The 22,911-nt window shown below is 47.5% G+C and overlaps 1 protein-coding gene across 1 annotated transcript; it reads right to left on the bottom strand.

Annotated features, from left to right (window-relative positions):
• Nucleotides 1–3,438: 3,438 nt before the first annotated feature.
• On the bottom strand, nucleotides 3,439–10,380 carry hepacamb (hepatic and glial cell adhesion molecule b; the record flags this gene model as incomplete). Its single annotated transcript, XM_080529334.1, has 7 exons — nucleotides 10,233–10,380; nucleotides 8,017–8,355; nucleotides 5,612–5,893; nucleotides 4,980–5,073; nucleotides 4,667–4,737; nucleotides 4,225–4,292; nucleotides 3,439–3,762 (listed from the first exon to the last, which is right to left on the bottom strand). Exons 1-7 carry the CDS (start codon nucleotides 10,318–10,320, stop codon nucleotides 3,439–3,441), a joined length of 1,266 nt encoding a protein of 421 aa, XP_080385460.1. The 5' UTR covers nucleotides 10,321–10,380.
• Nucleotides 10,381–22,911: the final 12,531 nt, after the last annotated feature.

Consider the following 22,911-nt stretch of genomic DNA (forward strand, 5'->3'; position numbering starts at 1 on the left):
AAGGCCTCTACATCTACAGTATGCTGTGACATGTAGAAGTGGCTTACAAGTGACTCAGTTTAGTGGCTAAATCGCACCTAATGGCACTTTCTACCTTTAACTATTCAATATGGGTGTAAGGTTGCAAGGGAGAGATGGGGTGTATGGGTCAAGTTAGTGCAAATAACAAAATAGTTTATGGATTTCTCAGACAAAAAGTTGGTAAGTGTATCATGAAGGCAACAACTAGCCACCAGATGTGGGTGTTTACCTACTGTGTGAATGATGATTTTGAGACTGAAATCTAACCGATCCATCCATAACACCTTGAGTATTTGCAGAAGTCTCCCATTGGCATCTATGCACAATGTATACAAACATTACTGGATAAGTTACTGATTGCCAGGGTTCCCTGGTCTTAAAAAGCCTTAAAGAGATAGACATTATTGTTTCCCATTTGGTAAGCTGACATTGCCAAATGTGTATTTGTATCTTCCGTTTTGAGTGTTACTTACCAAACATAGGGAATAACATTACAATTACCATCCTCTGCACTTTCAACAGGACAGTATTACTTTGGATAGTGCGCCCTCTGGTGGTGACCAGTCTGGCATGCAGGTCCATTATCAAAGACAATATCAGTTACAGTGGGGTACGAAATGTGGGCACACCTAGTCAAAATGCCTTTTACAATTAATATCTAAGTGAAAAGAAGCAAAACTAACCTCTAAATGGTACAAAGTTAAACATGACACATTTCATCACATTTTAAAGCAATGGATTTAATTTTTATTTTCAACTTTTTATAGTTTCAAAATAATAAAACAAGAAAAAGGGCCTTGTGCAAACATTTGGGAACCCCCTGTAGCCAGCTAAGAGTCTTTCAATTTTAGTTTTTGGAATTCTTCCCCATTCTTCCTGGCAGAACACATCTAGCTCCTAAATATTATTTGGCCTTCTTGCATGCACGGCATGTTTGAGAACTCTCCACAGATTTTCAATAATATTCAAGTCTGGGGACTGTGATGGCCATTCCAAAACCTTCATCTGTCTTTCCTGGAGGTACTTCATGGTTGATTTTGAGGTAGGCTTCGGGTCATTTCTGGACTGACCTTCGAACGTTAGCCTCTAGAATGTCTTGATAGTTGGTGGAATCCATTCTTCCTTCCACCCGCACAATAATTGCCTGTGCCCCCAGCTGCTACACAACCCCAAAGCATAATGGATCCCCCTCACCACTACAAATGCTTCACCCTTTTTTCTCCAAACATACCTTCTTTGGTTGTGGCTAAAAAGTAACATTTTGGTTTCGTCAGTCCAAAGCACATTGTTCCAATAGGCTTCAGGTTTCTCAAGATTTTCTTTTGCATACTTCAGACGCTTAATTTTGTGTTGAGGTCGTAGGAAAGGCTTCTTTCTGGCAACTCTGCCATGTAGGTCTTTGTTGCGGTACACTGTATTGTTGTCCTGTGAACAACTAGAACAGTGTCTGTTACTCTTTTTTGCTGCTCTTTTGCACTGATAATGGGTTCTTCTGAGCATTTCTCACCAGATCTCGGGCCATTCTATCTGACATTTTTCTTGGTCTTCCAGATCTTGCCTTGACTTGAATTTATTTTCCATTTTCTGATGATGTTTCTGACAGTGGAAATCGTATGTTGGAAGTGAACTATCTTGATTCTGACATCCTTGGACATCTGTTTAGAGGAACCCATGGTTTTTAACACCAGACACAACAGCCACCGCAGTCAAATACTTTAGAAGGCATGGAGTTACTTCAGAATATATAGTTCAACCCTGGAATTATATTCACCTGACTCATTGAAGCCCTAATGAGTAAATCACCTTGGTCTGGGCCTGAGTAATCATCGTCTCAAAAGGTAACAAAGAATAATCCAAAAGGGTTCCCAAACTTTTCCACAGGGCCCTTTTCCTTTTTTATCATTTCAAAAATGGAAAATGAAAAGAAAAAGAAACCTTTTTTTAGTTTTTTGCAGAAAGGTGTCATTAACTTTGTAGCATTTAGTGTTCAGGTTTGCTTTCAATCCCTTGGAGATTAATTGTAACAGACATTTAAACCAGAGGTGCACAGCTTTTTGCATCCCACTGTATATCCAATATTTGAGAAATATTATCAACCTCTCTCTCCTCCTAATATGAATGTGCCTCTGTAACAAGCATGATTGGTGGAAAAGTTGTACATGGAAAATGTCAAGGAACATGGAGTGACATACTTTTCTTGTGAGAAGACATAACAACATGTAATTGTTATCCACACGTGATAATCTGTCACTGTTCTGTAACCAGATTGTGTAACTATCTCCAGTCTGAATGTATATGTTGGGATAGGCAGATGAATCGCTTCTTTCTGTTTCAATGCCTGAGCTGCACAGCCATGTAGTTACTGAACACAAGTACTATTGTACTCTCATGTGAATCAGCAAACACATTCCCTGTGTGTGAGAACAGTATGAAGAGAATTTACAAAGAGAGCCACAGTTACATAAGGCTTGTACTGTACTGCCATGAAAGTATGTCTCGTTCCATTTATTTCTGTGTACAAACATTCTCTGTTCATCCAGATTAAGACATTGCATTGATGTTGTAAAAATGTGGATGCATTTTTTGATTCAAGGTTATTAAAACTTAAACTTCAGACATTGCTAAATGGATAATTGACACAAATGCATGTAAGCAAGACCATAATGCAAACTGATACCATAATTACTTTTTATTTATTTTATTTTATGAATGTACCTGCAAAACATTGAGTGAAACAGATTTTCAAATGACATAATTAATTCCTTCTCTTTTCTTTATTTATTTAACATCTCTACTGATATGTGCAATGTATCCTTTGATTTTCTTAACAATTTTATGAATCTATACAAAGGAAATTGTATTATATAAAACCAAGAGCAGACATTATTAGTTCAATTCCGAACACTCACACAATACAAATATACGAATGTATGAATAAAGGGTATCTTTAAACAAAGATGTTCATACATTGTCCAATTAAAAAGATAAATTACATGAGATTAAAAAAATAACATGTATGTTTAACTCATCTGATCAAAGCCAGATTGGGGCTGACTCCTCAACTTCAACTACAACTTCAAACTGGTCTATAAAGAATGTGTGGATGATGGCAGTGTATTTACAAGTCCGTTGAGGAGAGAGCTTTAAGTGCTGCGTTGGGCTCTGAGACAAACATTACTGTACTAAAAAGTCTTAAGATCATAAAAACATACGTACACACATACTGTACATATAGTCACTATGTGAACTTCACACAGTGTATGAAAATTAAATTTAAAAATGAAAAGATCTCTGTGCAGCATGATCACGGTATGGAGGGAGGAAGTAGTGGACTGGCCGTCTGGAGCACCGGGAGCTCCCAGGGGTGGCTGGGTCTGGGGGGCCGAGGAGCGACGCCACCTGTGTACATCAGGATCGTCAGGCCTGAGTGGTACCGTTGGTCTCCGGTTTGGGGGCGGGCTCTTCCATCTGACGGACAGGAGTTATGCCCACTGGGACGCGGCCAGACACCCGCCCTGAGCTCCGCGTGCGTGGTGGGGAGGGACTTGCTTTGCCTTGTACCTTGTTGTGCTGTGTAGGGGGGGAGCTGACAGGGGTGCGGGGGTACCTGCGAGAGGAGCGGGCAGGGGGTTCAGGGGAGCGGGAGGACGGGGGCAGAGAGCTGCTGTAGCTCGGGGGACTGCCTGGTTCAAGAGGGGAGCCCAGGATGCGGGAGGACTCATGGTCACTCGTAGGGGAATCCTAAGATGAAACAAACCAAGTCAATACTCACATGCTCTCTGAACAGGTCCACATCACCTCAGGCATGAAGTCACAGTACATTGTACAGTATATGACATTTTATATATATGACATTCTAACAGTTTGTAATGGCTTGTAGGAAGGCTGAATATTAGCCTCTACTAGCCTGTGTCAGTATGTCTGGGCATTTCTTTAATAACTGAATTGATCAAAGTGTGAGTATTTTTAGGCATTCTCGGGACTGTTCAAATCAAATCTAATTGTATCGGTCACGTAGCCGTAAATGATGAAGTGAAATGCTTTTTGAATCTAGCTCCTTGTACAACAACAGTCAATAAATCAACAATACTTTATAATAAAACAATGAAGTAATACTGACGGTAGTCGTGCATAAGGGTGCAGTGTAGTAGTAATAATAAAACAATGACTGTTTTTGTCTGTTTGATGACAGGACTGTACCGTTTCTTTAAGGATGTAGAGCGCCACTGGATTCTTGCGTTCATGTTCTGTCATTTTGGGCAAAATGTCAACTGTATAGAAATAAACAACCATTGTTGAACTACGACTACAACAACCATTGTCATTTAACATGGCCATTAGATGAAAACTCACTCACTCCCTATTTTCCTCATTTCTACCTAAATGACCATACGCAAACTACTCACCATATACACTCCACAGTCCCTTATCAATTTGTCAACAAATATGTGAACACTATTTAGTTACTTTCAAGAGAGAAAAAAAGGGTTTCTATAGAAATATGCAGTTTACTGTATTATGAATAACTGATCAGACATATCAAATTAAAACAGATGGGGAGAAGGGTGTGTGTTATTGAGCCCATCCAGGAGTACTGATTAAGACATTGTAAAGAGTTGTAAAGAGTTATAACTAAGTTCCATACCTGCATGGTTCATTGGTGAATGTACATAGTGGTCTAGCCTTGAGAGGGGCTTTCTAATAGGTCGTTTTGGCCTAGAAAACAGAAAAGTGGGGAAAAGAGTAAATCACTTAGTGGATACATTACATATTTGTACTTTCCAAATGATCATTCACGCACCATTACTCAATGAACTGTATCATACGGAGGAGACAATTATGTTAACGGGGCAATTAACAAATCCTCTTTACTGTACTCTATCCCAAAGGGCCGCAGCACGGACATGAAAGCACACAGAAACATCTGCAAAAAAGGATCAGCAACAATGAGTTCTTACTTTTTGGAAGGCTTCCAGCAGGCGCACACCGTTACCAGGGTGATGAGGAGGAAAATGCCCCCAGTGGAGAGAATGATGTAAAGGGAGCTCCTCCCTGTGAAGAGACCATCTTAGGGTCACACCAGGGAATGGGGAAACAAACAGCACAGTGCTGGTTTAAAGCATGTTCAAGCAAAATTGACTGTATGTGCTTCTTCCCCCGTCTACCCACACACTCTTTGAACATAGTAGTTGTGATCATGTGATCATGTCCCGGTCCTCCCATTCCTGATGGGTTTTCTGCTACATTAAAGATGACTTTTTTTCCCTATGGGGTGCGTTTTTCCTTTTTTTCTTCTCTATTTTTACCTTTTCATAACTTGCACCCCTTCCTCAGTGTTAACTGAGCCCAGGCTTGGGAAATGATGAGGGGTACCCTTACAGGCATGAACCCCTGCCAGGTAGAGGGAGGAACCCCACAGAATTCACACATGAGCTTTACCATATTTGCCACCATTATGTTGTTGCACACCATGTTGGCTCATGCTCCATACATCTGAGCCATGCATATCTGAGACTCTACCCTGGTCATTGGTTCAAGTCTGTGATACCCCCCCCATGTAGTTAAGGCAACAAACAGTCCCTCCACCTACTGTAGACAGTGAGTTTGATGGGCAGGCTCTTCATGCTGCCAATAGGGTTCTCCACTGTGCAGCTGTAGATGTCATCATCGACCATCAGCACCCGCCTGATGGTCAAGAGCTTCTGGTCAGGTGACAGCAGCAGGCGCGACTCATTGGTCAGTGCTTTACCACCTTTGAGCCAGCTGTAGGTGGTCTTGGTTCCATTGTCATGGGAGCAGTTGAGGGTAAAGTGCTCCGTGAGCTCCAGTACCGAGGATGCTTCCATGTGGATGTAGGGTCTGGATATAGGCTCTGTGGAGAGGCAGGGAGCGGTCAGGATGGTCACCGGTGAAGTGCCTTCAACTCAAAGTGAAGACTTCATGTCCTTAGAGGATATTATCAGTGTATGCTCATACCGTATTTTCCGCACTATAAGGCGCACTTAAAAGCCTTTAATTTTCAAAAAAAACGGTGCGCCTTATAACCCGGAGCGCCTTATATATGGATCAATTGGTTAATTTGTTGATCCATACTGGTTGTACACGGCGCTCAAGGCGCTCTGTCAAAATGTTTCAGTACGACTGGTAAACTACAAAGCCGCACCGCTTGCAGCATTACGGTAATCAGTAAACACCAAGTAGAAGCGTCTCTACAGTCACTATTCGAATGAAGGCAACAGCGCGAGCACGGGACATGAACATCGATGAATTTCGAGGCGGTCCTTCTTGGTGCTTTCAACTTGAAGTTTTAAAGTACCCACTCGATATAATAAACAACAGTTTAACGATCACTAAACACTTATAATTTGTGTATTGGATTCATTATTCTCGTTTGCCGGAGGCTACCGGTAAGGGAGGGTTGACTTGTAAACATACTTTCGTTTTAGCTCGTGTTCAAAAGCAAGAACTGTGTGTTCATCTAGTTATGTGTAGTTATGTGTTTTTAGCATGTCGATGTTCTCCCAGTATGTTGTCATGTTATTAAAATACAGTTGAGACCTTCAAATCAAATCAAATCAAATTTTATTTGTATAGCGCATTTCCTACAAGATGCAACTCAATGCGCTTCACACAATGAAAATGTTCAGTCAATCAGTCAATCAATCAATCAATACTGACAGAGCCGCGAGCAGGCAAAAGTAAAAAACCTGTATACTATGTAGCCAGGAAAAATTCCCTTGCAGCCCTCTACCTTCGTAGCGATGTGTTTTGTTAGGAGCGTTCGTAGCTGTGGCTGCGTTCATAGCTGGGGCTGCGTTCAGAGTCACTTTTCTCCCATTCAGTGTTTGAGGTGAACCAACATTCAAATACGCCTGTCGTGTTCAATCTTTCTCTGATTTGAATGTATGACACATAATTTGAAAGCTTACCATCTGTAGTTTAAGCATGTGTAAAAACTGAAAAATTACGTTGCACATTTCACCAGGAGCTGTCACATATTGGTTGTTGGTTATAATTGTATAGCCTATTGGTTGTTTTCTGGTGTTGTTTTGCTCTGTTTGTAGTCTACTTGATGTATTTTTTATCAGCTGTTAAATCACCACAGCGGTTAATCCACTAATAGAGATAATAGCAGATTGAAAATGCTTGTAGCTAACTACTCTATATCTCGTGGTCGCAGCTATTGCGAATTGCTATTCACGCGAGTCAGCTGTGAATCACCGCAGGTCCTTGACGCTTGTTGCAAAAATGGATGACGAACGGCTGATACTTGAGGTGGAAAAATATATATTTTTGACAGTGGAGCAGGTAGAACGTTGACGGTGACAACGCTCAGGTGGAGCATGGACAACGGGAAGTTGACACAACACCGATGGAGAGGTGACGCAACGCAGTAGGTGGAGCTTGGGCGTAACGCAACCCCAGTCAAACGTTTGACTGCAGTATTCTATATTCTATTCTATGCGCCTTATAATCCGGTGCGCCCTATATATGAAAACAGTTCTAAAATAGGCCATTCATTGAAGGTGCCTTATAATCCGGTGCGCCTTATAGTGCGGAAAATACGGTAATAGTTTTTGGTACTGCATTCAGAAGAAAATGAACAACTATCTGTGCTGCATCAACAATTTAGGGCAGGACAGAACAGGAACATACGGTACCCAGAGAACCTCTTCATGACAATATCTTACCACACAAGGAACACTGTGGACCACCATCACCATTGTGTCTGAGGTGGTAAGCTGTAGTTACTGTAACTAAGTAGATTTTTCAAGGATTTGTGTTCAAGTAGCTTTGAATGTAAATATGTTTACTTTGACTAGAGTACCTTTTGAATGAAGTATTGTACTTACAGTAGATATTTTATTTGAGTTAACCAATGGTCAGACACTACGCTTCCTGCTCTCTCTCTCTCTCTCTCTCTCTCTTTGGCTCTCAGTCATACAAATATAGACGTGAAAAAATATGATTGTGAGTTTATCGTGTGCCACATACCATCCACAGTAAGGTCGATACTGCCCTCTCCAGTGAAGGTATCATCGGTGATGGATATCTCCACGTCGTAGGTTCCCTCGTCAGACAGCTTGAGGTTGTGGAGCAGGAGGGTTCCATTCTCAAACACCAGGATGCGGTCCCTGTACTCGGGCCGCAGGTTCCCGATGATTTCGGTGCCGATGGACTGGACCACGGTGACGGGCTTGTCCCTCTTCAGCTGCCACTTGATGACAGGAGCGTCGGGGCTGATGCTGCTGTAGCGGACGGAGAGAAGCGCTTCCCCTCCTAACATACCCCGGATCAGAGAGCCTGGGCTGGAGATGTTGACCCCCTCAACACCTGAACACATGAGGGGGGGTGTGACTAAATTCCTCGCTGTTTTTGTTTTTTCTCCATTCAACCTTGAATCATACACAATAATGTTGCTTCATGAAAGTTATTTTTTTAAGCAATATCTGGTTCACGGTCAGTCTTTCTTTACATGTAAATTAAATGCGTTCATCATTTGTGTCGCTATGTGTATCACTTGAAGTGTGGCCAACTTTCTGAACCCACAGACACTTCCACTTTCTGATGGAAAAAAAAGCAACTTAAACCTTTAAATTGATTGGAATGTTTTGTATTCAAGCATTAAGTGGCTGGCAGGCGTGACATCATCAGCAGGTGAATCCAAGGACGTATGTTAATCAACCGTTAGCCCTCTAGTTCAGGCCTACCTCCACGCGTTACTCTAATGCTAGCATATCAGCTTTCTCAGAGTTCATTGACCCCCAGGCTGTTCTCTGGGAAGAACAATAATGTGATCAGACTGTGGGGCCAAAAGTGAGTGCCAGTGCTGTAGCTAGCGCTGTTGGCTGTTGAGGTGGGCGGCGATGCCTTCATGGTAGTTCCGCATCGCCGTGGCAACGGCTCACAGTCTCAAGGGACGGCTCTGGAGGAAATCTTAACAAAAGCTGGGATTGTTTGGCCCCGTTTCCTCCCTGGCAGCCCATGAAAAGAGCACTCAGAGAACACAAGCTCCCTGATTGGCTGAAGCGTAGACAGAGGGCCCCACAGTGATGGTGCTGCTGACCGACTCACAACACAACCGCAGTGACAAGACATAACCGCACCTTGAAAATAACCAAGTCGACGAAAATTAAACTCACTCATCAATCACTCACCGATTTAGAATTGTGCTTGTATATCAAGTCCTCATATAGCTCCTTTGTTTTGTCTGGAACCTCAAAATGTCTACTGGAGGTCATTCAGGAAGTAAACATAATCCTCTCAGCTTGGAGGATCCTCTGACTGTGCTGTGGTTAGGGTGCAGCTTGGCTCCATGGCATCACTGACACTATGCATACTGATGGCTCACCTACTGATCCCCAGTGTCCCACATGGCTCTCCAGAGGTCAGACCTCATTGTGATAATAATAATAATTTAAAAAAAATAAAATAATAATAATAATAATAATAATAAATCACCTTTATTTGTATAGCACTTTTCCTGCAAATGTTGCAGCTCAAAGTGCTTTTTTTTATTGTTATGAACCATCAGCATTGATACAGTAGCTCTTACTATAAACTATGTCATTGTCTGCCAAACATCATATCTACAGAGGGCCTACATCAATCGTTCTACATCTACATATGCCACTGATGTTTATTTATGCAATACATTACTTTTGAATTATGCTTAGACTCTTGGATTAGTCTCAGAAAAGGTTTCCCCTTTGACTTACTGTAAGATGTAATCTATGATACAAGAAATGTATATTGTAATTGTAGCATATTTGTGGCGAATTTGAATGTAATCAAATTAGTAAATGTAATCAAATTAGTAAATGTAATCAAATTAGTAAATGTAATCAAATTAGTAAATGCAATCATTAGTAACATTTGAATTCAGAATTGCTCATGATGTAGCTTCTAATTGTTGCTGCTTAACTAAGAAAGTTAATTGAAACATTTTTCCACTTAAACAGATACATGTATTTACATAATATTAATTTACCACCAACAGTAGGAATAATGTATTAGATTACCATAAATAGAAAAGAAAACCTGAATAAACATCCAGAAATGTCCAATTCTAGAGCCAATGAATTCTGGCAGAGAGCCTTAACCGCCATACACTTGTTCAATCCAAATGCCTCCCACCCACAGTATAGCCTACACATTCCTTTAGGTCAGCACAAGTTTGGTGGCCAAAAACAGATGAAAGTTTCCCTTACCTGACTGGGCTGAAATGAGGAGACACCAGAGGAGTAAAAGTTGAGGAGCAGCTGTGGCTTTGGAGAGAGCCTCCCTCTCTGCCTTCATCTTGGGTCTAACACTCCGTTTCTCACCCAGACAATTAGCATGATTTGTCCACTCTAGGCACGTCCCCTGAGAGAGCACGCAGCCATTTCCCCAAGGCTGGGCTCAGCTGGGACTGGGTGCACACACTGCACACAAAAGCTAATGCACCAGCAGGACGGTGGGAGGGATGTGTGTGTGTGTGTGTGTGTGTGTGTGTGTGTGTGTGTGTGCCCGTGCCTGTGCCTGTGCCTGTGCCTGTGCGTGTGTGTGTGTGTGTGTGTGTGTGTGCACCAGCAGGATAGAGGGATGTGTGTGTGTGTGTGTGTGTGTGTGTGTGTGTGTCTAGATACACTGAACACAAGTTCTTCTTTAACGAGTTCTGCTGTATCACACACATGATAGAGAGAGAGAGAGAGATAAAATCACAGTCTGTAAGATAGAATCAGATGTTAAAAGTGTGGCTCTTGGTTGGGTAGAGTTTAGTCATTTGGGGTATATCATAATTTTTGAGAACCAAAAGTCTTGAAGGTTCTGTTACCCTATTTCCAAAAACATCAGTATCAACAGTACATCATTCTTTGACACTATCAGATGGTGGACACCTGCTGAGCGGAGCCAAATACATCTTCTGTGAGGCCCTGGATTCCTGTCTGATGACATCATATGGGCTAGTCATTACCGCCACAAATGCTAACAAACTTTCTTTTTGTTACTTTCTTTCGCAAACGTTCTTTTTGTTACTTTCTTTCGCAAACTTTCTTTTTGTTACTTTCTTTCGCAAGCATCATCTGCTGTTAACAATCTACATTTTATGATACCGCTGAACATAAGATTCCAATTTGACACAGGCATTGGATGGGGGAGAGGGCCCAGGGGGCTGCTCAGCGGTTTGTGTAACTCTCTGCACACTAACAGGAGAAGCTCATCTGGGGACGTACGTTTAAGCAATAGCTCACGACAGGCCGTGGTATATGCTTATTATATCACAGCTAAGGGGCGTTGTTCGGCCCGACGCGAAGCTGGGCATACATCTCGTCCGACGAGTCGGGGTCTGGTTCTACGTCCTGCGACTCTGAACTGTTTGAAGAGTCGCGGCGATGTGGCTCCGATGGTCCAGCAATGCTACCACGAGTGTAGCATTGCGCGTTGCTCCGGTTCTCACCATCTGCAACATTTGGCGCATCTCCTGCACCAGATCTGCTTGCAGTTGACCTGATCGGCACCACACTCCTTGCAGATCCACTGCCAGACAAGCACTGTGCCAGTGTCAACTGCTTATAATGCTTGTCTCCTCTCGTCTTCGCTATTCATTTCGTCATTTTCTACAACCCACAACACGCCACTTCCGTCTCCAGCTTTTTATATCTGAGCTAAATCGAACTGCTGCCCCCATCTGGGGCAGAAATACATTACACCCAAGTCTGAAATTCACACACCAGGTGTATAAGACGTCAATAAAGCCATCCCCGAAAAAACAAAAAAACAAAAACAAAGACGCCAAATGGCGTCTTTGGCAGTCAACGTTACTATTTTATAAGACGCCAAATGGCGTCTTTGGCAGTCAATGAGTTAATCATCTTAAATAGTTCCCCTCAAATAAAATAGTTCCTCTTATTGCAGTTGGTCACTAAGCAACAACACTAACATTCTTTTTCATTAGCCTAGGCTACTAGCATTGTAGATTTCATAGGAATTTAGCATTTATTTACATTAATTTGGATGTCTCCGTTGATTGTACACCCACTAAAAAACTGTGCAGGATAACTAGCACTTGTATCGTTACTGGGCTTGCATTTTTTGTTAGGTGGAGCAGCCTGTGTGTTGTTGTGTGTGGGTGTGGGTGCAGCGAGGATATTGCTCCACTTTCTTCGGTCCCCGTGATTTGGTCTCCAGTAGCTTTGCAGAGACGTTTCACACTTGTGACCGCTAACAGTCATTATCTCTCTGGTATCGAGACCGGCATCCGACAGCTTCTGTATCGTGGTGCTGCGGAGGCAGTGGTTTGTATATCTCTGCGTCCCTGCTTGCTTGCAGAGTCGGGGAAACATTGTAGCCAGGTGATTGACGCCCATCGGCTCTCGTCTCGAGTGAACCTGTAACATTGATTTTAAGTGCATTTGTATGTACATTTTTACTTTAGTACTTATAGGGAACGGTTGTGGAAATAGTACCTACAGCAGGCACGACTTACTAGAAGTTGGCACGCAAAACGAGAAGACAGTAACAGCGGAGTTCCTGAAGCAACAAAGGATTTATCACGAGATCGCCCGTTTACCGGGAGAACCTTGGTACTCAGTCCCTTCCCTGAGGCGCAAACGTCGGCGTAAGGACCGCAAGCAACGACGGGGCTGCAGGGCAGGCCTGTTAGCTAGGCTAAGGAGGAGCCCAGACAAACCTGCTTTGCCGCGTATTTTCCTATCCAACGTCAGGTCCCTGACGAATAAGATGGATGAATTGAGACTACAGGTTGCCAAAAATAACATCGTGGGAGATAGCTGTGTGATTATTCTCACTGAAACCTGGCTAAATGAAACTATCTTGGACTCCGCGATTAGCTTGGAAGGACGGACCTTACACCGCGCAGACCGCACGCTACTCAGCGGTAAGACTCGCGGAGGCGGCATCATAATATCTACGAAGGATAGCTGGTGCTTAAACACGAAAACTGTAAGTAGCCACTGTTCCCCAAACCTGGAATACTTGACTGTTAAATGCCGACCCACTTACCTACCGAGAGAATTCAATGCAGTGTATATTACAAGCGTTTATATTGCACCAAATGCAGACGGTAGCTTAGCATTGGCGCGGCTATATGACGTCATCAGTGGTCAACAAAGCACAGATCCACAGGCAATTCACATTGTGGCAGGAGACTTCAATCATGTCGACCTGAAGGCAGTACTACCCAAGTTCTATCAGCATGTTAAATGTGCAACAAGAGGAGAAAAAACACTGGACAAGGTATACACCAACATCAAACGTGCTTACAAGGCTAGACCGCTAGCTCATCTAGGCATGTCTGACCATGTGTCAATCCTCCTGATCCCAGCATACACTACCATGGGGAAAAGTGCTCCCATCACCACTAAGACTGTCAGAACCTGGCCAGAAGGGTCCGCTCCACTGCAGATCTGCCTAAATGACACCCCATGGCAGGAATATGAGCATGAGCACCAACTCAGTCACCGTGGACAAACGGGTCCGGGTCTACCCCAACACGAAGCCATGGATGACTGGGAAGGTCCAAAAACTGATCAACGAGAGGGACAACGCCTTCTTCGCAGGGAAGAGCACACCGCTGTACAGCACCACCAGGGCTAACCTAAAGCGCGGCATCAAAGAGGCCAAGGCAGACCACAGAGAGAAGATTGAGGAATGCTTCCTGAGCAACGACTCCAGGCGGATGTGGCAGGGGGTTCAGCACATGACAAACTTCAGAGCCAACAGGCTCACAGCCGCAGAGGACGACCCCCTGCTGGCGGGAAAGCTGAACACCTTCTACGCCCGAGGTCGACGAGGGGCAAACGGAGGTAACCACAACACAAACACCACTCTCTCCAGCTCTCAGCAGCCTCACCCTCACAGAGCATGAAGTGAGACGCGTGCTGAACGCGGTGGACCCCAGGAAAGCCTCGGGGCCGGATGGCGTCCTGGGACGGGTGCTGAGGGACTGCGCCGACCAGCTGGCCGGGGTTTTCACCAACATCTTCAACCAGTCCCTGTCCCAGGCCACCATCCCACCCTGCCTGAAAACCTCAACTATCATCCCAGTCCCGAAGAAAAGCACGGTGAGCTGCCTAAACGACTACCGCCCGGTGGCACTCACACCAATCATCATGAAGTGCTTCGAGAAACTAGTCCGGGCCCACATACTCACACGCCTCCCGCCCAACCTGGATCCATACCAGTTCGCCTACAGAGCCCACAGGTCCACAGAGGATGCCATCGCGACGACTCTCCACGCCACTCTATCCCACCTGGAGAGGGGAAACAGCTACGCGAGACTGCTCTTTGTGGACTTCAGCTCCGCCTTCAACACCATCCTTCCAGACAGGCTAGTGACCAAACTACTAGACCTGGGTCTATCACACTCTATATGTGCATGGATCAAGGACTTCCTGACCGACCGCCCCCAGAGGGTGCGGGTGGGCCCCCACATCTCCACAGCCCTCAGACTCAGCACTGGGTCCCCCCAGGGCTGCGTGCTAAGCCCCATCCTCTACAACCTCTACACCTACGACTTCACCCCCGTCCACCCCAGCAACTCCATCGTAAAGTTTGCAGACGACACCACCGTGGTGGGATGCATCTCGGGGGGGGACGAGACGGCGTACAGGGATGAGGTAGAGCAACTGAGCAAGCTGTGCAAGGTTAACAACCTGCTGCTGAACAAGTCAAAGACCCAGGAAATCATCATAGACTTCAGGAGGAAAAAGTCCGAGATCCAGCCCCTGCTCATCGACGGAGAGAGCGTGGAGAGAGTCTCAACCCTCCGATTCCTGGGGGTGCACATGCAGGATGACCTGACCTGGAAGGACAACACAAAAGCCACCATCAAGAAGGCACAACAGCGGCTATACATCCTGAGAGTCCTCAGGAAGGAACACAGCAAGCAGGAGATACTGGTGACCTTCTACCGCGGCGCAGTGGAGAGCATCCTCACCTACGGCATCTGCAACTGGTTCTCCAGCTGCACAACCGCGGAGAGAAATGCGCTACAGAGAGAGAGAACAGCCCAGAAGATCACCGGCGCCCCCCTCCCCTCTCTGGAAGAGCTGTACAACACACGCTGTCTCAGGAAGGCCTCCAAGATCTCCAGGGACCCAACCCACCCTGGGTACAAACACTTTACCCGGCTGCCCTCGAAAAGGCGGTTCAGGACCATGGCCGCAAGGACAAACAGACTGAAGAACAGCTTCTACCACAGGGCCGTCCAGGCCCTGAACACAGCAAAGACCTAGGTTCTGGGCCCTGGACAGTCTGGACGGATTGATGGCAGCTGCTGGACTGAAAAAATCAGGTGTAGTGCTGAGGCACAAATATGTACATTTCAAGCCTGCAAACTGCGACACTTTAAATAAATGTGCAATAACACTATGTGCAATCTGACAACCCTAGTCGTCTATCTGTACAGTATAGTATAGTGGATAGTGTACATAGCCTTTATTTATGTAAACCAGCTCCTTCCCTTCTTGTGTTTCTTTTCTTTTTTTTTAAGTGTTTTTTTTTTTTTTCCTTTCCTAACACCAGGGGAGCCACCCCTCCTAAATTTCGTTGTTTGGTACCTGTACTGTAGCAATGACAATAAAGACCATTCATTCATTCATTCATTCATTCATTAGATTTTAGTAACGTTATAGCCTCTATGAAATGCGCTATATAAATACAATTTCATTTCATCCTAATTTAGTTGTAATCTAAATGATATGCATTACGCATTAGGCTAGGCTAAGTAGGCTATTTACCAAACACTGTCGATATCAACGTTCACTTTTCTTCTTGGGTGAAGATAAAAGGCTGGTGCGTCCCGAGGTAGGAGGGAGAGGTATTTTGCCAACGAAGAGACAGGGCAGAGAGGATCACCAGGCAGTTCATACATAAATCCTCTTGTGCTCTCTCTGTTCCTCGCCTGTGGGTCGTTGTGGTTTTTTGTGTGCTCATTGAATGTCAACGTTGCATACTTCACTCCGTTTTCGTCCGTTTTTATGGTGAATGACGAGGGTTTGAGCTGCCGATTCCCCTCGTTTCCCCTTGCCCAAAGTGTAGCTGAATATCAAACCTGTGGTGGGTTAACATAATTCACCCCCGGAACTAATAGTTGGGAGTATTGTTCCGTACGGAGGGTTAAGTGGGTGGTACTCAGTTTTAGTTCCTGTTTTAAGTGTGTGGTAGCAACTTGTTCATGTCTGTTAATAAACGTCTAGCTGTGACATTTGATACGCCGCCTCCGACTCCCGTCTCTCGGCACTCCATTGGTGACCCCGACGTCAGTCCCGTTGAAGTATCCGAGACTGAACCGAACATGGCAAATAACGCCGTTATTCTCAAATTGCCGGAGTTTTGGGAGACGTCCGCGGCAGCATGGTTCGCACAGACGGAGGCGCAGTTCGCCCTCCGTGGGATTGCAGACGACGCCGCACGCTACTACCATGTCGTCTCGGCTCTGGGGAGCTCCACTGCAGCCAGAACGGTGGGCTTCATTACAGCTCCCCCTGCCCTGAATAAATATACAGCGTTTAAGACTCTCCTCCTCAGGACCTTCGGACTATCACGGTCGGAACGAGCCCGACGTCTGTTCGCAATTCAGGGGCTGGGAGACAGCAAGCCTTCCCAGCACATGGACATGATGCTGAACCTACTAGGTACGGAAGAACCAAATTTTCTTTTTATTGAACTGTTTCTTCGGCACATGCCTGCTCATGTACAGACGGCGCTCGCTAATACGACTATTACGGAACCCCGTGAGTTAGCAGAGGAGGCTGACCGCTTCTTCCTAGCTACCCAGCGTTTTACCCCTGAAGTGCTAGCCCCGACACACAATTACACTCCCCCTGGCAGAGACAGGCTAGCTAACAAGGGCCCACCTACCACCGATAGCCGTACTAGCCCAGGCATGTGCTATTTCCACTCACGCTTTGGCGCGAAGGCGAAGAGGTGCCGCTCCCCTTGCAACTACGGCTCGGCGGGAAACGGCAAAGCCTGCGTTCTGTAGTGGCTATGAGCGTGGGCACAGCAAACCAGCTACTGTTCATCAGAGACACTCTCTCCGGGTGCAAATTCCTCTGTGACACCGGTGCTCAGAGGAGCGTCCTGCCTGCGACAGTGGATGACACCGCCAGGGGAGGTCATGGCCCACATTTAAAGTCCGCTAACGACACCCCCATCCGCACCTATGGCACGAAAGCTGTAGACCTATGTTTCGGGGGTCAGCGGTTTACATGGGAATTCGTCACGGCCGACATCTCTTTCCCCCTCCTCGGTGCAGATTTCCTATGTGCTCACGGACTGCTCGTGGACGTCAAGAACAACCGCCTGGTGGACGCACTGACATTCTCCTCACTTGCATGTGTCCGCGGTGAGGCGACATATGGTGGGCTCTCCAGCTCACTCTCAGAGGGTGACAACTATCAGCGCCTGCTCAGCGAGTTCCCCAGCTTGACACAGCCCACATTTTCCGCCACCACTACCAAGCATGGGGTGGAGCACCACATAGAGACCAAGGGCGCCCCCATCTACGCTAGGGCCCGGCGGCTCAACCCCGACAGGCTAGCAGTCGCTAAGTCTGAGTTCGCCAACATGGAGCGCCTTGGTATCATCCGCCGCTCAGACAGCCCATGGGCCTCACCGCTACACATCGTGCCGAAACCAGACGGCGGATGGCGACCGTGTGGCGACTACCGCCGCCTCAACGACGCTACGACACCCGACCGCTACCCAGTCCCCCACATTCAGGACTTCTCTGCGCATCTGGCGGGTAAGCTGGTTTTCTCAAAGGTGGACCTAGTGCGTGGATACCACCAAGTCTCCGTGCACCCTTCAGACATTCCCAAAACGGCGGTGATCACGCCGTTCGGGCTATTCGAATTCCTACGCATGCCGTTTGGACTTAAGAATGCGGCCCAGTCCTTTCAGCGGCTAATGGATTCGACGCTCAGGGAAATGCCATTCCTATTCGTCTATTTGGACGACATCCTCATTGCCAGCTCCTCGGTGGAAGAGCATCTGGCACATCTCCGAGACCTCTTCACGAGGCTCAGCCAACATGGCCTGATCATTAACCCGGCGAAGTGTCTGTTCGGGTTACCCTCCATCCGATTCCTTGGGCATCTCATCAACAAAGATGGGGCCGCCCCCCTTCCATCGAAGGTGGAGGCCGTTTCCGCCTTCCCCCGCCCACACACAGCTCGAGCACTCCGAGAGTTTCTCGGAATGGTGACTTTTTATCACCGGTTCATCCACCGTGCAGCCCACACCATGCACCCGCTGTACGAGGCTATGAAGGACAAATCCCCCAACCAGGCCATCGACTGGACGGCCGAGAGGGAAGCCGCCTTCATTGCCACCAAGACCGCCCTAAGCCAGGCCGCCATGTTGGCCCACCCGTCACCCAAGGCCCCTATTGCCATCACCACCGATGCGTCCGACTACGCCGTCGGCGCGGTGCACGAACAATGGGTCGCAGGCGCCTGGCAGCCGCTCGCCTTTTTCAGCCGTCAGTTGACGCCCAGAGAGCGCAAATACAGCGCGTTCGACAGGGAGCTCCTTGGCCTCTTTTTGGCAGTCCGCCACTTCCGGTTCCTGCTGGAAGGCCGTGAGTTCACGGCGTTCGTGGATCACAAACCCCTCACGTTCTCCATGTCCAAGGTGGCCGAGCCTTGGTCTGCCCGCCAGCAGCGCCAGCTCTCGTACATATCTGAGTACACCACAGACATCCAACACATCGCTGGCAAGTCCAACGTGGTCGCGGACTGTCTCTCCAGAGCGGTCGTCGGGGCCGTTCAACTGGGTCTCGACTACCTCCGCATGAGTGCGGACCAGGCCTCCGATCACGGGGTCCAGACCCTCAAGAACGCGGACACAGGACTACGCTTGGAGGATGTCGCAGTCGGTGACTCAGGCGCAAAACTGCTGTGCGACTTCTCTACGGGCCAGCCGCAGCCGCTAGTCCCTGTGAACTGGCGCTGGCCCGTTTTTGAGGCTGTACACAACCTCTCCCACCCCGGCAGGAAACCATCCGTAAAATTGGTTTCTGAGAAGTTCGTATGGCAGGGACTCAAGAAGGAGGTAAGGGGCTGGGTCGACACGTGCGTGGCCTGTCAACGCGCCAAAGTACACCGCCATACCAGAGCCCCTTTTGAGCCCTTCACTGTTCCTGAGAGGAGGTTCGACCACGTCAACGTCGACCTTGTGGGACCACTGCCCGCCTCTCACGGCTTCACCTACCTTTTCACCATGGTGGACAGGACGACCCGCTGGCCCGAAGCCGTTCCCCTCTCCTCGACGGCGTCTTCCGACGTGGCCCGTGCGTTCATCGGCACGTGGGTCGCGCGCTTTGGGACCCCGTCTGACCTGTCCTCTGACCGTGGCTCGCAGTTTACCTCGGAACTGTGGAACGCTGTAGCTGGTGGTTTGGGGGTAAAGCTGCACCGCACTACTGCCTATCACCCCCAGGCTAACGGTTTGTGCGAGCGGTTCCACCGCTCAATGAAGGCGGCCCTACGCGCGAGTTTGACGGACGGCAACTGGGTGGACAAACTTCCGTGGGTCATGCTTGGCCTCAGATGTGCCCCCAAAGAGGACTTGCAGTCCTCGTCTGCCGAACTCGTGTACGGCCAAACCCTACGAGTCCCCGGGGATTTCATCCCGGATGCCACTGTCCCCTGGTCTGCAGCCAGGCAGCGCTCCTCCCTACTGGAAGCCGCTGAGGTGTTCGCACCCGTCCCCACTTCACAGCACGGTACCCCTGCTTTCCGGGTCCCCACCGAGCTGCGCTCGTCAGACTTTGTCTTCATTCGCCACGACGCCCACCGCGGCCCCCTACGCCCCCCTTACGATGGCCCGTTCAAGGTCCTACAACACGGGGACAAGACCCTGGTGGTGGACGTTGGTGGTAGACACGAGACGGTCTCCATTGATAGGATCAAGTCCGCTCACGTGGACGTTTCCCGGCCATTGGAACTGGCTCAGCCCCCACGCCGTGGCCGCCCCCCCATGCCCCACCCCCCGCCCCTGGTCGCGGTGCCTTCAGCTGCCCCTGCCCCTGCCCCTGTCCCGGTTCCCCCTGCCCCGGCCCCGGCTGGCCCTGCCCCTGCCCCTGCCCCGGATGCCCCTGCGTCCCGCACCCGCCGGGGTCGGATCGTCGTCCCTCCCCGACACAGGGATTTTGACTATGGGTGAATTCTGGGGGGGCTTGTGTGTTGGGTTAACATAATTCACCCCCGGAACTAATAGTTGGGAGTATTGTTCCGTACGGAGGGTTAAGTGGGTGGTACTCAGTTTTAGTTCCTGTTTTAAGTGTGTGGTAGCAACTTGTTCATGTCTGTTAATAAACGTCTAGCTGTGACATTTGATACGCCGCCTCCGACTCCCGTCTCTCGGCACTACAAACCACACTTTGTTGTGAGTCCTTCTGGGGTGTTAGGGTTTAGGATTCGCTTTATAGCATTGAAATCCGAGTCTGTAATGGACGAGTGATGTGCTGTTGTGTCGAGTCCCTTCTTCCTCAACATTTTGACAACGCCGGTGAACACATTGTTTGAAGTTGTGAACTCTGTGTCTTTGAGGAGGCACCAGGACAGACTGAGCGGTGGGTCGTTAATGTGTCGGTTGAGTCCAGCACGGAGACCAATGTAGCTGCTCAGTCCATATTGTTCGCCTTTACCGTTTCTAACAGTAGCATAAAATTCCCTCAAAATGCCATTTAACTGCTGTTTTGACGCTGTCTGAAAGTCCACGACCACACCTTTACTCTGACACCAGTCTTCAAAGCACTTCACTACCCACTTGGTCTGCTTCACGGTGTTGTGGTCACTTCGGTCTTTCTCCAGTTGGGCCAGCTCTCCGTCAGTTATCTCGGTATGTCGCCGTTTATGTGTAACTTTACCTGGAGAGCACTCTAACCACTCCTCCATAGTTAGGCCACCCAGGAGGTCAAAATTCACCTGAAATGTTTCCATTTCCATATCTTTTACCTAGCTTCAGAAACGTTTGTTAGTTTGTAACGGATTGTAGTATGGTGTTTGATATTGACGGATTTGGAACGCTGACAAGTGCTGTTGTCACAGCGCGCGGCTGTAGTGGACGCAGGCAGGGCACTCCGAAAACGTCTCGACACATTTTCAAACAGGCTTTATTTTGATAAACAGACCACATATTGGGAATCTACATGGTTACTTTGCGTAGGATTATTATTATTACTTTTTTGAAGTTGATAAAATGTCCTTGAGATTGAATTAAAAGTCTGTTTGGAATGTTGACCGTGAAACAGGCGTATTCATTTCGAACTGTGATGAGGCTCTACTAATCGTAGCTGTGGTATACGCTCAATATACCACGGCTATGAACCAATCAGATTGCTTGATTTCACCCATCCGTTTTATAAATATATGTATATGTCAGTGGAGGCTGGTGACTGTGGTGTTATGTTAATATATGGTGTGACGCTTATGCTGTAGACCAATGGGAATGAGTTGGGGAGACAGGGGAGAGCATGCGCAGTGGGTAAGCGGGCAGAGTGGAATGAAGAGTGGAATGAATGGTGGAACTGGATGGTGAATAAAGTACGTGGTATATAGTTAACAGTTGTCTCACGCGTTTACTTACGAAACACGACATGGTGTCAGAAGTGCTGTTGAACTAAATCAGTACAGAGATGTGCCTAATCGACAGGCTGTATGAGCGATTCCACGTTACATGCTGACGGCGAGCTGGCTAGCGGACAAGAAGGCGAGCAGCTGGCTAACGACAACGTGCCGCAAGAGGAAGAGGAAGCTAGCAGAATGGCTACTACAAATGCGACGTTCAACATTCAGCCGCCGGAGCCTTTTGATTTTTCTAAGCCGCTCGAGTGGACAAAGTGGATACGGAGATTTGAGAGGTTCCGACAGGCAAGCAACCTAGCCGCCAGCTCTGATGATACTCAGGTGAACACTTTGATTTATTGTATGGGAGATGAGGCCGACGATGTTTTGAGGGGTTTGAAACTCAGCGAGGGAGACCTGCATCTGTACAGTAAAGTGAGGGATGGCTTTCAATCCTTCTTTGTAGTGAAAAAGAACATTGTGTACGAACGTGCGCGATTTAACATGCGCAAACAGGAAGCAAATGAGACCGTGGATGCATTTGTCACTGCCTTGTATGCATTGGCAGAGCACTGCAATTATGGACAATTGCATGATGAACTGATCAGGGATAGGTTAGTGGTAGGGCTGGCAGACTTGCGGCTCTCAGAACGCATGCAAATGGAAAAAGACTTGGACTTAGAAAAAGCTATCAACATGGCGAGACAATCAGAGGAGATCAAAAAGCAGCAAAGCACACTGAGGAGTGACAGCAGCAGTAGTGCAGTGCAGATGGACGTCAGCTCTGTAGACAGAGTGTTTAAAGGGAGGCCAAAGGAAAAGCCCAAACCTAACATGTATAAGAGCTTTGGAGCAAAGGCACACAGCAGCCAGAGCAGCTCCCAGTGCTACAAATGTGGTGGCGCGCCACACCCCAAGCTGGAGTGTCCTGCCAACGAGGTGAAGTGTCACTCCTGTGGAAAAATGGGTCACTACAAGCGTGTGTGCCTTGCAGGTAAAGCTGTGCACGGTATTGAAGAAGAGGTGGAGGGCTGGTTCCTTGGTTCTGTGACGTCAGAGGCTGATCCATGGATTGTAGAAATAGAAGTGATGGGAAAACAGGTCACCTTCAAGCTCGATACTGGAGCCGATGTCACTGTTGTGTCACAGGCTGTTTTTGCTAACATGTTTTCTAACACACAGCCACCCATTCTCTACAAAGCAGAGAAACCTTTGTTTGGTCCAGGACGAATGCCGCTGGACGTGGCAGGGTTCACCAAGCTGCAGCTGGGGAGAGGAGGCAAGCAGACCACGGAGAAGGTCTATGTGGTGA

The sequence above is a fragment of the Nansenia antarctica genome, assembly GCF_963989245.1.
Source record: "Nansenia antarctica genome assembly, chromosome: 4".
Taxonomy (NCBI): domain Eukaryota; kingdom Metazoa; phylum Chordata; class Actinopteri; order Argentiniformes; family Microstomatidae; genus Nansenia; species Nansenia antarctica.